The 16623-nt window shown below is 40.5% G+C and overlaps 1 protein-coding gene across 3 annotated transcripts; it reads right to left on the bottom strand.

Moving 5' to 3' along the window:
- On the bottom strand, window positions 1–16623 carry LOC124862919 (cyclin-F-like). 3 transcript variants are annotated; one of them, XM_047357119.1, is made up of 17 exons: window positions 16327–16623; window positions 14178–14332; window positions 13982–14088; window positions 13830–13897; window positions 13492–13688; window positions 13333–13386; window positions 12890–12994; window positions 12083–12160; window positions 11524–11669; window positions 10303–10467; window positions 10057–10180; window positions 9804–9984; window positions 9628–9718; window positions 6763–6862; window positions 6533–6669; window positions 5208–5386; window positions 1–1714 (listed from the first exon to the last, which is right to left on the bottom strand). In XM_047357119.1, exons 1-17 carry the CDS (start codon window positions 16337–16339, stop codon window positions 1308–1310), a joined length of 2307 nt encoding a protein of 768 aa, XP_047213075.1. In that variant the 5' UTR covers window positions 16340–16623; the 3' UTR covers window positions 1–1307. The 3 variants fall into 3 exon arrangements, with proteins under 3 accessions (XP_047213075.1, XP_047213076.1, XP_047213077.1); XM_047357120.1 differs by having other exon boundaries at window positions 9628–9715; XM_047357121.1 differs by lacking the exon at window positions 1–1714 and adding an exon at window positions 4411–4470.

Genomic DNA, 16623 nt, shown 5'->3' with positions numbered 1-16623 from the left:
AAAAGCATAACTTGTTTTTATTTCAAACTCAGTAAAACAAATTACATATTGAATTAACAGAAAACACTGAACTGTAGAAAAACGATTTAAAAAAAAGTTTTTGGGAATAAGGCAAATACAATTTCAAGTAGTAGTGGCACGGTCTATGTCTTCTTCCATTTATACATATAACAATATGTACATTACAAAAAAAAAAAATGCAACCAGTCTGGAGTAACAGTTAAAAATGTATTTAGTTAGTCACAGTCATGTAGACAACATGTCTTCTGTATCCTGCATGAGGCGCAAAAACCCTGTCAGGTTTCCTCTAGTGTGTTGTGTTAAATAAAGAAACACATCCATCAAGATATTCTTCAATACTGACTGTTGAAAGGGAAAAACAATATCAGGAAAAATGGTACATTCCTATGCACATAAGCGATGATAAAATTGCTAAACTTAATTCAGTTTGGAGGAAACGTCACTTTGCTCTCTGAAAATGTGAAAATCCAGCAAGAGACTTGATTTTTTTTTTTTTGCTTCATCATCAGGAGCACGTTAGTGAATAACATGAGTTCTGTATGGAGCTCCTAATTGGATTAGTGTGCCACAAGTAAACAAAATAATTCATCAACAGCACAGCTTGTGCAGAACAGAACTGAAGCCATTTAAGGCTACATAGTGACTGATTTCACAGCTGTTATTTTGACCACAAACTACAACACAGTACCTTTGGAAAAGCTGCAGGACAACAAAACTGAGGAAGAAAATTGTTCAAAAACTCTTATAGGCTTTGGATGCAGATATATTCAGTAAGATACCAGTAGTTACCTTTAGTTTCATCAAATACAGTACAGACAGTGCATAACAGAGGTGATGGCAACCAAAAACAACCACATAAACAAGACAGCTGAGTTGTTTTTAATAACAAACACATTTAACCCCCTGAAAATAATAAATCACTGAGATTTAGTTTCTTTTCAAATGATATCTGAGATAGGTTGTTGCACACATGACCGCCAGTACGTCGGGCTCCTGAGGAAGGCCGAGCCATATTCCAGTGGTTTTAGAGCAGACTGTGGTTCCCGGGAGGTATTTCTACTTCTGTGTTTGTAAACGTCTAACTGAAATGTAATGTGATAGAAAATGAAAGCTTCTAAGCAGTTCACATTCTTGCCTATTCTTTAAACTCTTAAAAGTCTTTGAACTTCTAGCAGTTGAATGAACAGCTCAGACTCACAGGATGGTTGAACAATGATGACGATTTAAAAGTGCTGAAGGTTAGAAACCGAGCAAGTGGTCTGTGAACAGCAGGTGGTTGTTAAGACTCACAGGCTCATGAACCCTGCTATTGCCGAATGAACATCTCCGTCTTCCCTTTCCACCTCACCGCCACTGTGAGCCGCTACGTTCTTCCTCTTCAACTGTCTGGTGGAGGTGCCCCGGGGCCTCTGCATGGGCACCAAGAGGTGGAAACCCGGCTGGGCTTTGGCAGAGGCTGCGCCAAGAGAGGCAGTAAAGGTCCTGAACGTGCGGGTCACTATGGAGGACGAGGATAAGTATCCTGAGCTGTGATGATCTGCGGACGAGGCAGATGGTTCTTGGTCTGGGCAATCTTTGCTCCCATCACTGTATGCTTCACAGAAACTGTCGTCGTCGCTAGAGAGAGCTCGGCAGCACTCCAGTTTATCATCTCCATCAGCCAGCGGGTGCAGCTTGATAGAGATCATGGAAACTATTGAAAGAGAAGTTGAAAACAGGTTCAAAACAGTACAGAGGTATGATCAAAACAATCTGCGTAGCTGTGATGAGCCATGGTTCCAACAAATATTTAGTCATACTTCTCCAGACTGTGGATACATCTGACATTAAGAACATATGAGCTCCAAACTTCAGCCCACTTGTATTTATTTTCTGCTAATAAATTATTATAAATCACTGGTAATCAAAGTGGTCGTATGAATCAATACATGGTTGGTATGAAATGTCCCAAACTAGACTGGACCATATCGTACCTAAAGGTCAGGTAAAACACAATATATATATAAAAAAATAAAAATAAAAAATAAAAAATAAAAAAAAGTGAATATCTTAAAAAAGGTCAATTGTTTTTGTCGCTCATTTCAGAAAGTGAAACTCACACATACAGGTCCTTCTCAAAATATTAGCATATTTTGATAAAGGTCATTATTTTCCTTAATGTCATGATGAAAATTTAACATTCATATATTTTAGATTCATTGCACACTAACTGAAATATTTCAGGTCTTTTATTGTCTTAATACGGATGATTTTGGCATACAGCTCATGAAAACCCAAAATTCCTATCTCACAAAATTAGCATATTTCATCCGACCAATAAAAGAAAAGCGTTTTTAATACAAAAAACGTCAACCTTCAAATAATCATGTACAGTTATGCACTCAATACTTGGTCGGGAATCCTTTTGCAGAAATGACTGCTTCAATGCGGCGTGGCATGGAGGCAATCAGCCTGTGGCACTGCTGAGGTCTTATGGAGGCCCAGGATGCTTCGATAGCGGCCTTTAGCTCATCCAGAGTGTTTGGTCTTGAGTCTCTCAACGTTCTCTTCACAATATCCCACAAATTCTCTATGGGGTTCAGGTCAGGAGAGTTGGCAGGCCAATTGAGCACAGTGATACCATGGTCAGTAAACCATTTACCAGTGGTTTTGGCACTGTGAGCAGGTGCCAGGTCGTGCTGAAAAATGAAATCTTCATCTCCATAAAGCTTTTCAGCAGATGGAAGTATGAAGTGCTCCAAAATCTCCTGATAGCTAGCTGCATTGACCCTGCCCTTGATAAAACACAGTGGACCAACACCAGCAGTTGACACGGCACCCCAGACCATCACTGACTGTGGGTACTTGACACTGGACTTCTGGCATTTTGGCATTTCCTTCTCCCCAGTCTTCCTCCAGACTCTGGCACCTTGATTTCTGAATGACATGCAGAATTTGCTTTCATCCGAAAAAAGTACTTTGGACCACTGAGCAACAGTCCAGTGCTGCTTCTCTGTAGCCCAGGTCAGGCGCTTCTGCCGCTGTTTCTGGTTCAAAAGTGACTTGACCTGGGGAATGCGGCACCTGTAGCCCATTTCCTGTACACGCCTGTGCACGGTGGCTCTGGATGTTTCTACTCCAGACTCAGTCCACTGCTTCCGCAGGTCCCCCAAGGTCTGGAATCGGCCCTTCTCCACGATCTTCCTCAGGGTCCGGTCACCTCTTCTCGTTGTGCAGCGTTTTCTGCCACACTTTTTCCTTCCCACAGACTTCCCACTGAGGTGCCTTGATACAGCACTCTGGGAAAAGCCTATTCGTTCAGAAATTTCTTTCTGTGTCTTACCCTCTTGCTTGAGGGTGTCAATAGTGGCCTTCTGGACAGCAGTCAGGTCGGCAGTCTTACCCATGATTGGGGTTTTGAGTGATGAACCAGGCTGGGAGTTTTAAAGGCCTCAGGAATCTTTTGCAGGTGTTTAGAGTTAACTCGTTGATTCAGATGATGAGGTTCATAGTTCGTTTAGAGACCCTTTTAATTATATGCTAATTTTGTGAGATAGGAATTTTGGGTTTTCATGAGCTGTATGCCAAAATCATCCGTATTAAGACAATAAAAGACCTGAAATCTTTCAGTTAGTGTGCAATGAATCTAAAATATATGAATGTTAAATTTTCATCATGACATTCTTCTTTTTGCGGATGACGTGGTCCTGCTGGCCCCCTCTAGCCAAGACCTACAGCATGCGCTGTGGCGGTTCGCAGCCGAGTGTGAAGCGGCTGGGATGAGGATCAGCTCCTCCAAGTCCGAGGCCATGGTACTCGACCGGAAAAGGGTGGCTTGTCCTCTTCAGGTTGGAGGGGAGTTCCTGCCTCAAGTGGAGGAGTTTAAGTATCTCGGGGTCTTGTTCACGAGTGAGGGAAGAATGGAGCGGGAGATCGACAGACGGATCGGTGCAGCTGCCACAGTAATGGGGGCGCTGTGCCGGTCCATTGTGGTGAAGAGAGAGCTGAGCCGAAAAGCAAAGCTCTCAATTTACTGGTCGGTCTACGTTCCTACCCTCACCTATGGCCATGAACTTTGGGTCATGACCGAAAGAACGAGATCACGGATACAAGCGGCTGAAATGAGCTTCCTCCGTAGGGTGGCCGGGCACTCCCTTAGAGATAGGGTGAGGAGCTCGGCCATCCGGGAGGGGCTCGGAGTAGAGCCGCTGCTCCTCCACATCGAGAGGAGCCAGTTGAGGTGGCTCGGGCATCTATACCGGATGCCTCCTGGACGCCTTCCTCGGGAGGTGTTCCAGGCACGTCCCACCGGGAGGAGGCCCAGGGGACGGCCCAGGACACGCTGGAGGGACTATGTCTCTCGGCTGGCCTGGGAACGCCTTGGGCTCCCCCTGGAGGAACTGGAGGAGGTGTCTGGAGAGAGGGACGTCTGGGCGTCTCTGCTGAGTCTGCTGCCCCCGCGACCCGGTCCTGGATAAGCGGAAGACGACGAACGAACGAACATTATGGAAAATAATGAACTTTATCACAATATGCTAATATTTAGAGAAGGACCTGTAGGTTTAATACGCATAGAGTGAGAAATATTTTAAGCCTTTAGTTCTTGTAATTTTGAGGATTATGGCTTAAAAATAATGAAAACAAATTCAGTGTCTCAGAAGATTAAAACCAATAAAAAAAAAAAAGCTTTTAGTAAAAATATTATATGTAAGACTGTTGTTTAAAAGGAATAAGGCCCAAAACAGGAATTTCAATGTTTTGTTTGGGATCTAAACTAAACCCGGTTCAAGAACTTTGGGTCCATCTAAAACTAAATTAAAACGACGTAGAGCCCAGAACAGCTGTGGAAGGGCCTATTTGTTTTTTGAATGAGTCGGTGTTTATCAGTCTGCAACATGATCAATGAGGTGGGACATGGCAAATCTATAACCAAGGTAATTCATTACTTTCTATATGATAAATAAAATGTCATAAAACTAAATTTGATTTTTTTCCAGACTCATCCACATTTGGAGAATGTTAAAAGCAAATTCCAAACTTTAGGAACCCTTTAAAGTCATCCGTCCATTTAGCTTTCATTATCAAATGTATAGAGATAGACAATTCTGAGTCATTTCCAGTGATGCTGCTGATGCTCCTCTGCATATAGACTAACTAATTTACATGCATTACACAGAGGCATGTGGTGAGCTCATTCTCCTACTCACAATCCCCATCTTTCTCAGTCTCGCTGTCTTCCTCGCGGTCCCCCTCGTAACCGGAGCAGGAAGAGTCCAGACTCCAGTCCAGGATGTCTCCCAGTAGCATCTCCTCCTGATTGGACAGCTCTGCCGTGGGCGTGGCCACGAGGCCGCTCCGGTGGTCCTGTGTGCAGTCATCGCGTCTCCTTGGGACAGAGAAAGCGGACGAGTGGAGGGGTTATAGTGAGTCACAGGAGCTTCTCGCAGATGGCACAAAGAAAAACACCGTCTGGACAGTTCACGAAGGCTGTTTGTCACGGCTCACAGGGCCGATAAGAACTGCTAAATGAGCAAAAATTAATTAATTAATTAATTTAAAAAAAAAAACTGGCATAGTAACAGTGGTCATTTTTCTGTTGGTGAGGTCAGGCTCATAACAGAATCGTTTCTGCAGTTTCTTAACGTAAAAATAACATTCTCCTCTGGTCATATGTATCATAGCTTCAATGACAGATCATTCACGTTCCACTCAGCAGTGGATGTGCAGTGTACTGCAAAAGTATTCACACCCCCTAAACAACTTTATATTTTGTGAAATAAAAAAAGCCACAATCTCAATCAATGTACTTCATTTGTGATTTTATGTCACACAGGAACAAGTGGTGAATAACTGGGATGTGGAAGACAAATGCTACATGCTTTTTTTCCCCAAAATAGTTCGCAAATAAGTGTTGAATGCATTTAGATTTAGCCCCTCTTTACTCCAACACCCATAAATAAAACCCAATCCAACCTGTTGATTTAAGAGGTCTACCTGGGTGTGATACAATCTCTGTATAAATGCTGCTGTTGTGTTTCTGTGGTGGCTGCATCATGCTGTTGGGCGGTTTTTACGTTGCAGGGACAGGAAAGCAGGTCAGAAATGACCTGTTCAAATCAGGCTGAGGTCATGAATACTTTTTCAAGGCATTATTTCTACTGTAACAGCTGATCACTGAGTCTTTAAAGCATATATAATGATAAGTGATACATTTGTTTTTTTTTTGGGACACCAAAACCACTAAATTAATAAACTTTTCTTAATGAGTGAGCATTAATCTGAAGGTTTTTTTAATCTAAAGAACAAAATTATCCAAGAGTCAGACAAAAGCTTAAGCTGTGATGTGCCAAATCCAAAATAAAGGGCATCATTTAAAAATAAATCAACCCCCCTCCCCCAATCTTTTCCAACCATTAAGATCCTTTGCAGACCTTAAGACTCTGTAGGAACGCCAAATTGTCCTCATTACCCAGATCAGAATTAGAATTTGCAAAACTGGTGGAAGAGGAGACCGGTTTGGTCCCTGCCTTACCTCTTGCTAGTATTTGATGGAGAAGCCAGGAAGGTATGGATGTCTGCTGGTTGACCACTTGTTGGACTAGGAGGCTCCATCTGAGGCTCAGCTTCAGGAATCTCCAAGATCTGACAGAGCTCTTTAAAGTCCATCACCTTGTGGAAGAGATTAATAATTATACAAAAAATTACCATTACCATTCAGCTTTAGAAAACTAATAAGAGATAATATATTTATAATGGGGGTACCTTTTCTTTGCTGATCTCCTGATAGGCCTCGTCTTCAAAGCGCTGCTTGACTCCAGTCAGAGACACGTGCCTGTAGTCTTTGGGCACATCTTGACTGAAACTGTGGACAGATGGGAGCGAAGGGAAAAACAGAGAAAGAGAAAAAAATAACCAAGCTGGGACTACTTCGCTTGCTTCAACAGTATAATCAACTCTTCAGGACAAATCTCGTTAGTCGTCCATTTGAGGACTGGTCCATCAATATGCCGCTCACCCATCAAAGTGGCTCACACAGAGGCACATTTCTCACCCACACCAGTGATGTCTCCCACCATCTTTATGACACTAAAGCTCTGCGGTTCATGTAGCCTTGAGGGCCATCTATTTCCTGCTATGCAGATATTTTTTTTGACATCCTATTTCTGTAATCGATGTGGGCAAGCTGAAAACAGCCAGACTCACACCTAATCAATTCCTGTTATCTTCCTTCACGGAGAAGGAGAACGGTTAGGAGGTGGTCATGTGTGAGTCATGGGACAGCAGTGTTTCTAAGAACCATTTCCTGTATCAGAATGTGTGTTTCTGTCAGACTGTTTCACAATCAATAAACATCCCAAAACAAACAGAGGGGGCACGCTGATGTAATACATTTTGCCATTTAACCGAATACTTGTTTAACATCGTTCCCTGCTTACATTAACCCCACCATTATAGGACAAGCTCACACATACAGTGACTTTTAATGGAAATGAGCCCAGTGGTATATAATAAGCCTAAGCTGTGTTCATACTAGTGGATGCAGAGAATAATGACAGTTATGCACCCAATAAACCCATCTCACAGTGTCGGTAAGGTTGATTATTTTTATACTCTGAACATATAAACCGTATCTTGAAACAAAAACAAAAAAGAAGTGGCTTCACACATTTAGTGGGCAGCAGTGTTATTCTATGGCACAGTAGTTAATGATTACAGGTAAAATGTGATCTGCTGGGTTATACAGTAACAACTATAGGCTTCCTACACAATTTTCATATTAAAAACCTCCATACATTTCCAGACTGAAGTGTCCAGAGTTTTATTTCCAATATTCCAGTACTTTTAAAGTAAAAAAACTAAATTAACAGGAGATATTACCAACATGGTCAACTCTAAACTAAAGAGCCACAAAATATTACTGACTGAGAAAAATCGAAGGACTGACATGGTCCAATGTTAGCTTCTTATAAAATTTTCTAATGCTCCTATTTGAAACAGAAAAGCAACTATTATTCCTCCTGCTGCTAAAATGAGAAATATTGAATATTATGAGTGTTGCCTGATATCACCATTATTGCCGATATAATTTACAATTAACCCACACCATCCCTTTCGGTCTTCTTTCCCTTCATTACAATGTCCCCACTTCATGAGCTTTAGCATCTCGCCCACTGAAAATATACATCGAGGCAGAGAAAAACTATCCAGCATTTCAAAAATATCACTGGGATACAGAATGTGCATGAATGGCACTTGAAATATAATGTCCTACCAAATATTGCATTAAACAATTTTTGCGATTACAGTACTGCAAATACTGATATTGCAAAGATAATTGTGATTCAATACATTGTGAGACTAATTATTTTAAATGTACTACTTGTATAAAATGTTATTTTGATTTTCATACCTAGACAAACCAGTTATATTTAGTAGTAGCCTTTGAGTAAACATGCTTATAGAGCAGAATGTTTTTCCTTTTTGTTGCTCTTTATAGTGAAAAACATGCTGGTTTTACCTGGTTAACTAGTCGGTTTGTTTCCAAATTTCAAAGTTTCCCCGACTCAAATATAGAGACTTTTGTTATAGCATTCTGGATATTAAAAGAATAGTAAAAAAATAAACTATGAAACTGCTGTCATAGTTGGGTCTACAAATCAGGAATCAACACAGTTCTGGTGTAAGTGTGGTACTGGGCCAGTTCATTGTTATTTTGGCATCTGGACTTAGATCAGGTCTAATTGATAAAACATATATCCCTCTTGGTGTCGTCAGTTAAGGATTGGAGTATCATCTGCTAAATTTTGATCATTTAAAGCACAGTTTGAACTCAAAAATTCTCCAAAACGGCAGCTTTAAGGCCTTGTTTGGCATTTTAACAAGACAGAGTTTAATAGAGTCCAAAAAAAGGTATTGAAGTTGTCATTTTGAATGAGTGAACGGCTCCATCAGTCAAAAAAACAACATACCAGTAGGCATAGTGTTATAATCAAGAGGTGATATGATAAATCAAAATAGAGCACTTAATTTAAATGTAATCCTATTAAGCTTTGCTACGCATACTGTCCTTTAAGCAATACAAAAAGATCAAAGGAAATTCCATACTTTGAGACTTTTAAAGACTGTATAGGAACCCTGACAGCAACAGGCAGAGGAGGGGCAGTGATGCACTTCTCTATGCTCCACACAGACGGATTAAACTTGAGCTCAAATAACGATGTGTTTCCTTACTCTTTTCTGTACTTCTCTAGCCCTAAAAAATACCTAAATCAAATTCCAGGCTTTTCCAGACTGCTTCAGTGACTGAGATGGTAAAGTTCAAGGAGTGTTGGAGACATTGTGATCATTCAAAAGAACAATAGGGTTGTAAAAAATCTAGGTTTACTCAGAATTGATATTGTGATCCTAATATTCAAGTGTTTTTTCTAATACCATGCAGTCCTAGTGAGATCCCTGAAGTTCCCAGGTTTTTCACAAGTCCTCCAAACGCAGCATGAAGGCAAGATAAAATAAGCCCATTATGCAAACCGCCCTCAGTTTGAATACATCGTCAAAAACTTGATATGGATGGAAAGCGGAGGAGTGTAATTCACAACTAATTCCATTAAATCACACTGATGCACTCACCATTTGACATAGAGCAGCACAGAGAGAGGAACAAGGTCCTCCTTGGTAAATCCTGTGTAGTCCCTCAACAGAGTGGGCCAGACAGGACCTGCTGAGCAGCAGACAAATCAAGTTAGGCATGAACCTGACTTCAGACCGTTTTATTACATGCATGTGGTAAAGCAGGGCGATCTTACCATAGTGATGCAGCACCCTTGTGAGGAGCAGTGCAGTGCAGGCCAGTTTGGCAGGAGGTGTAGTGGCGAGAGCAGAGTAGAGCAGCGACAGCTCACAGATATAGCTGAACAGATAAGTGGACCGCCTCTCCAGGGGGAGCAGAAACAGCAGCACCTCCCTGTAGTCCAGCAGCGTGGGGCTCTGATGGATAGAGCCGAAGATTAAAAAAATCCTTTACAGTCAACTGAAAACTAGATAGTCAGCAACACTCACCCTTATTTTTCCTTTCAGCACAGACACAACCTCCCCCATCATTCGCACCAGGTCTTCATATTTGTAGGTGTTGTCCGTCAGCCAAACGGCCTCGCGTATGGTCAGGATTTCTTTGCTTACATATCTAGAAATAAATAAATATAGACAAACATTTTCAGCTTGGCAGGATTTTAAAACAAACAATAACATGAGCCTTATAATGTAGAAATTTTAAAAAAACGTAGAAAGAAGTGTGAAGGACCTCACCGTGTACAAACCACCATGCAAGCAATTCCTAACAGCTGAAGGCGGGCCTTTGGCACAGAACGCAGAGCCAGGTATCGGTCCACGCAACCCACTGTCACGTGCAGGGTCTGGCTGGAGAAGTCCTTCATGGTGGTCACCTCCACGAGCCAGTCCACCAGGATGTACCTGCAGCAACAGGCGAAGGACAGAAAAAAGTATTTACACCTTATGCTCACCACAAATGTGTTCACTGCATTTTATTGTGATTTTATGCTGTAGACCAAAGTAGTGCATAATGGTGAAATGTGGAATGCATTTTTTTATTCAGCGTCCTTTACTCTCATACTCCTAAATGCCACAACTCCAACTAAAATAACAGGCAAGAGGACGTTAACCAGAGAAATCAAAGAAAAAGGGCCATACTGTCTGCAAATCAAATTGAATCACCATCCAAACCATGAAAAATGGTGGTGGCTGCAATATAATATGGAGGCGCTTTTGTTCAGCAGGGGCAGACACAGTGGTTAGAGCTGGTATGACGATGGATGGAGCGACATAAAGTGCAATACTGGATGAAAACCTGCCAGAAGCAGCAGGAAACTTGAGACTGGAGCATAGCTTCATCTTCCAGCAAGCAATGACACTAAAGATACAGCCATTAGAATGGTTAAGATCAAAGCAAATTCATGTGTTAGAATGGCCTAGTCAAAGTCCTGAACTAAAGCAAGTCATGAATCAGTGGCGAGATGTCAAAAAGGAAGTCCACTCATGCCCTCCATCCAATCAGAAAGAGGATGATATTTTGTAAATAAAAATGGCAAAAAATCCAGTCTAGATATACAAAGCTGGTAGAGACAAAACCCCAAAAGACTTTTCAGATATTTATTTCTAAAATATTAATTTTATCTCCACTTCATAACTATGCACTATTTAGTGTTGGTCCATCACATTAAATACAACTAAAATACATTAACGCAGGCTGTCATAACATGATTCGTTTTTTAGTAGTTTTTTTGGCTTAACATTTCAAAAATAAGGCAAACTATAGAGCTACCATTGAGAATCTGCTATTGACAGAAATGTAAACCTTCATTATACGAGGTAGAGGGAATGCACAGACACATACCTCCAAATACAACCTAATCCCTTGCTAAAAGGACGCTTTGATTGTGTCAGTGGATTGTATTAATCACCACGTGCATCATCTTTACATCATCATTGTTACGTTTTTTTGTCCCGTACCTCATGGTGTCCTTAACGCCTCGTCTGAGCATACCCTGAGTGCTGTGTTGATGTACCGAGTTGAAAATCTGGGCCACTATCTCTGAGCAGGCCTTGGAATCCAAACCCAGCGGATTCCCAATGCTGAACACTTTAGCCAGAGACAGCTGGGAGGAATAGATGAGAGCAAATGTTAAAATGTGTTTGAGAATAGCTTTAGAGATCCTGACAGCTTGTTGAACTGTGCTGCACCATAATGACAACAATCTGGTTGGAGTTTACTGCTGTAATAAGAGTGATTTAGATGAGTCATGTTATTATGATTCACTGGGATGAGAGGAAGAAAAAAAAAAATCTTGTCAGCATCTGTCAGGCCCTCTTTGACACATTATGATAAAGGCTTCGATGAGAATTTCAAAATGGAGACAAAAACAAAAAGAGAAATGAAATGGTGTCAAGAGAAACATTTTAAAGCCTTGCTTTTTGGTTGTTTTAGGAGCAACGCGAAAACAAAACCCAGAGTGACATAGAAAGGAGCCACAAAAACAAACCATGACACATATTAAAGGTTTTTAATCACCTGTGCTTCCCAGCATCCTTTTCCAGCATAGTCCCTGAGGGTTCTCACACACTGAAGATACCTTCCTGGATCCGACATCTGCGAATCAAGCAAACACACGTCACCATCTAATACATGTTTAACCCTGATTTATCCCTCTATATGCTTTAAGAATCTTCTTCTGTTTTCATTTTATTGTCTGTATTAAATAGCAGTGCTGTGATGCCTTGAAATGTATTGCTAAACCTAAAACTTTTTCACATTTTGTCACATTAAAACATTAGTACCAATTTCAATGCATTTCATTGGTATTTTATGTAGAAAAACTGACCAAGTAGCACATCGGTGTGAATTCATGAAATGTACAACTAATAGTTTTCTTGCCAGTGGATTCTTCCACTGGAACTATAGATCTCTGCAGCTCCTCCAGAGTTACCATGGCCCTCTTTGTTGCGTCTGATTAATGTTCAGTTAGCCCGTCAGTTTAGGTGGACGGTCAGGTCTTTGTAGCCTTGCAGTTTTCAGCGGATACACTGAGTGCTCCAGAAGCTGGTCAAAGGTTGGAATATTGTTTTAAAACTTAACTCCGAATTTGGCTTCTCCACAACAGGGCTGAACAGTAAAAATACAAGCAACACCATCCTTACACTTCCCTCCACCTTTCTAAAACACTATAAGTTGGTATACGACATAAAGTCCCAATGAACACATTGAAGTTTGTGATTGTAATGTGTAGAAACATGAAAAACGCTCCAGAGGTATGAATACTTTTGCAGGGCAGTGTAAGTGTGTCAGTCCAGGTTCTACCAAACACAGAACCAAACTCACAGCTGCTTTATGGCTGTGCTCCCACAACAAGTATGAACTCTGCAAGCAGCCGGCCTGCGATGACTCCTCCAGCATGGCTACAGCATCTGATCGCTTTTCTTCCTCCTGAAAAACAAGCGGCACAGTTCCAGATGTTCATGACGCGTCTTTAGAGATGAATGTTTTTGTTCTCGCACTTCTGAGAAAGCGGCTGTACAACAGTGCCTGACACATATTGCATCTGGCTAACATGGAGGCTCCTGATGTGTCATGCTGTCAAACAACGAAGCCCACTGGGGGCTTTGAGTAACACTTGTATAAAGAGAGGAAAGAGTTATTTAGCCTTTGTTTCTGGTGACTCGCCTAATAGCTCTTCTGACAGCAGCAGACACATGTACATTCTGCTTAGAGGGTAACAGAAACAAAGCAAACCCCACCCAGAAACACCAGACACCCTCACTCACTTCAAACAGGAGCAAAACTCTGGCCAAACAGTGCAACAAAGGGCCCCTCTTCTCCTGCAGAGAAAGTGAAAAATAAAATCAATCTCTGTGCATTTAGCGTGTTGTCCAATCATCGGCTTTCAAGCTCAGATCCTCTGAAGTGGCAGCAGCAGAACTCACCATATTGCTTTCACACTCAGCCTTTAGGTGATCGAACACCACGGCCTTGCAGCAGCTGCCAGTGGGCGACCACGGAGAACGGATGAAAACCCAAGTGAAGGGATCCGCTTTGGGAGAGAGCAGGCTCTCCGCCAAGCTGAAGAAGTGGGAGGCTTTTCGACCGCATACATCTGCTCGCCCTTCATCGCTCAACAAAGCTGCAGGCGAGAGAAGGCAAAAGTGAAGAACTGCAATCATTTCATCTATTCATCTATTGTTGACATCCGTTCAACTAACGTGGTATTTTAAGCAGAAATTTATTTTTATGATACTGTATGAGGAAAAATTCTTGAACTTACGTCCTTCGTTGTACAAATAGGCAATCCCAAGTTTCACAGCAGCTTCAAAGTTCCCTTTCTCGGCAGCCCTAAAATAAGTGAATAATTTTATGTAACAATTCATTTGGAGAAGCAGTTATATTTATTTTTTTTCCCAGGAGAAGGATCTGTACCTTTCAAACAGCCATAAAACATTAGGCGATGGCCATGTGTCCCTGAAACTGACTCTGGCCCACACACTGTTGTGGCCGTCAACAATGTCCCGGAGCTGTGAATGTACCTACAACAGATACAAACTTATTTTAGACTAATCAAGAACAAGAAAAGTCCAATATGCAACAATGCACCAAACTGACTTGTTTAACTTACCGCTCTGACAGACAGGAGGTCCTCCGCAGACAGACATCGGAGAACATAGAGAAAAATTTCCTCAGGTAACGATAGCAGAGTTAGGGTTGAAGATCGCTTACGGACCCGCTTCCGGGCAGGAATTGAGTAGCATTTCGAACAACGGCAGTGGACGACTGGAGAAAAAAAAAAATGAATACAGAGTTAAAAGATATGTAATTAAATTTTAACAAGCAGGACTCCTTTTTTACTATCCAAGATCCGGCAAATACTTTACTTTGCAATGTGGACAACAAACACTTCACATCTTGGTGCAAAGTTGGCACATCAATTCTCACTTTATTGCTAAAGCAATATTTACACTTCATTTAAAGCCAGTATGTAGCCTGCTCCTTCAGGATGTTAGCAAACTGTGGACACTTAACATAAACAGTGCTGGAGGGCAACAAGGTATTCTTTACAAATCTAATTTTAACTGATCTGAATTAAATATGGATCTGTTTGTAAAGGGTTACATTTACTCTAATTGGGTGCTATATAAATAAAATGAATTTAATTGAATTAAAAAATACATTTAGCTTCAAATGAGATGTGATCATTGCATTTGTAGATTCCACGTCCTGACAAAAATGTAAAAAATATATCTAAAAATATGAAAGTCACTATCTACAGTTCAAAGTCCTTTTAAGAGGTACCAGATAGATGTTTGGAAGGCTAAAAGAAGGTTATTATTCTTATTACTATTATTGTAGTCTCCCAATACAGGCAATACATAAAAATTTATACTAGGGCTGCAACTAATGATTATTTTGCTAATCAATTAATCTGCTGACTATTTTTTCAATTAATCGATTAATAATTGGATAGCAAAACGTGCTTGATAGGATTTTTTTTTTTTTTTTTACAGAATTTAAACCAGGTGAAGCTAAAGCTGGGCCACTTGAGAAGTTCTGCAAAGAGCATATTTACAGACAAAAAAAGGTGTTCATCTTAAATGCAATTAGTGTTCTGATTGGGTTGTTCTTTCAGCAAATGGCATGTTTTAGAGTCTATATATTTCAGGTAACGATTATTTTATTACCAAAATAGTTGACGATTATTTCAATAATCGATTAATCACAATTAATCCGATTAATTGTTTCAGCCCTAATTTATAGCGTTTGTTCTTTCTTATTTATAAATCTCATCACCTCGCAGTGTAATTTAGTCACCTTATACAAGAAAAGAAATAAACAATTGTCAAAATACTGTGATACACTGCTATTATTACTCATGGTTTTCATACAGGGACAATCTCATACAGGCCCCTGCCTGCTATGGACATATACTCAAAATGAACAGTGTTGGATTGTAACAAAGTACACTTTACACATCTACTAAGTACAAATTTGAGGTAAATTTTACTTTTGAACATCTCAGAGAGGAAGAGCATATTTTTCATTTAAAATATGGCAACTGTATTTAGATAGGACATTCAACAACTGCATTGTGGCAAAAATATATACATATACTAAAAAAAATACTGGAACAGTGTGAAAGAAATAACAGTCTTTAGTTAAAATAACTTGCAGTATGATGCAATTATTAATTTCCTGATTGTGACTTTGTTTTCTACTATAAGTTCCCCTATTAAATACTTAAAAGCTCCATAGTAAGACAACCCCAGATTGATTATTAGGGTCATCTAAACACATGCAAAATTGTTTAAACTTACTGTTTAACATTAAACTGGAGGCGATTATCTAGTTGTCGCTTAAAAACAACCCGTTTTTATTTATTTTTTTGCTTTTGTCGCTAATGTTACGACAGTGAACCAAACTGCTGTACCGGAGAAGGCAAATGAAGTGAGCGCCCAAATTTCCCTCCCGTCGTCCAGTGAAGTTGGGTTCACTTAGTTTCAAAGTTTAAAGCTCAAACTTAGTTTGCCGCAGCTGCTACTACTTAAAAATAAGACATTTGCAAAAGATGCAGGGGTTTGCTTCTTTAAAATATTGACTTTTTGCCCTAAAGTTACTGTAAGGTCGAGAAGCAATCTATCACTAATCCAGGTAAGATTTGAACAAGAAACCAGTGAATTCTCAACCGTTACAACGATCAAATACTGGCTTTAAGTGAGTTATTTTTATTTGTTTTAATATAAGACAGAATTAAGATAAGAATAGTTACTTACCGCCCGCTTTCATTGCAAGAAGACCGATCTCGCCCCAGGCAGGATGTGAATGCAAAACTAAGCAGCAATCTAATATTATTCACACGTTACGTGACGTGGTAAAGATATTATTTTTGCGTATCTTAATGCTTATAACGCGAAACAGCTAATGTTGGGCTGCTGTAGCTGACGAATATCTAAACAAGCTACTAGCAGCTTTCCTGAATTCAAATTCAAGCACGCGTCTTCGTTTGGACCCACCCCTAAAGCTCCCTAGGACCGCCCGCGCGCACGGTTTAAACTCTGCGTTCAGTTTGA

Source organism: Girardinichthys multiradiatus, chromosome X (genome assembly GCF_021462225.1).
Source record: "Girardinichthys multiradiatus isolate DD_20200921_A chromosome X, DD_fGirMul_XY1, whole genome shotgun sequence".
In the NCBI taxonomy this organism is placed as follows: Eukaryota; Metazoa; Chordata; class Actinopteri; order Cyprinodontiformes; family Goodeidae; genus Girardinichthys; species Girardinichthys multiradiatus.
The sequence above is the reverse complement of the archived record's forward strand: the minus strand, read 5'-3'. Positions and strand labels throughout refer to the sequence as shown.

What these genes read in the sequence shown, in the direction of transcription:
- LOC124862919 (XM_047357119.1), bottom strand. An exon ending in CTGAGTGTGAAAGCAATATG is followed by an intron (nt 13,387 to 13,491) that starts GTGAGTTCTGCT and finishes CTTTCTCTGCAG; the next exon opens with GAGAAGAGGGGCCCTTTGTT. An exon ending in AGGAGATCAGCAAAGAAAAG is followed by an intron (nt 6,670 to 6,762) that starts GTACCCCCATTA and finishes CTCTTCCACAAG; the next exon opens with GTGATGGACTTTAAAGAGCT.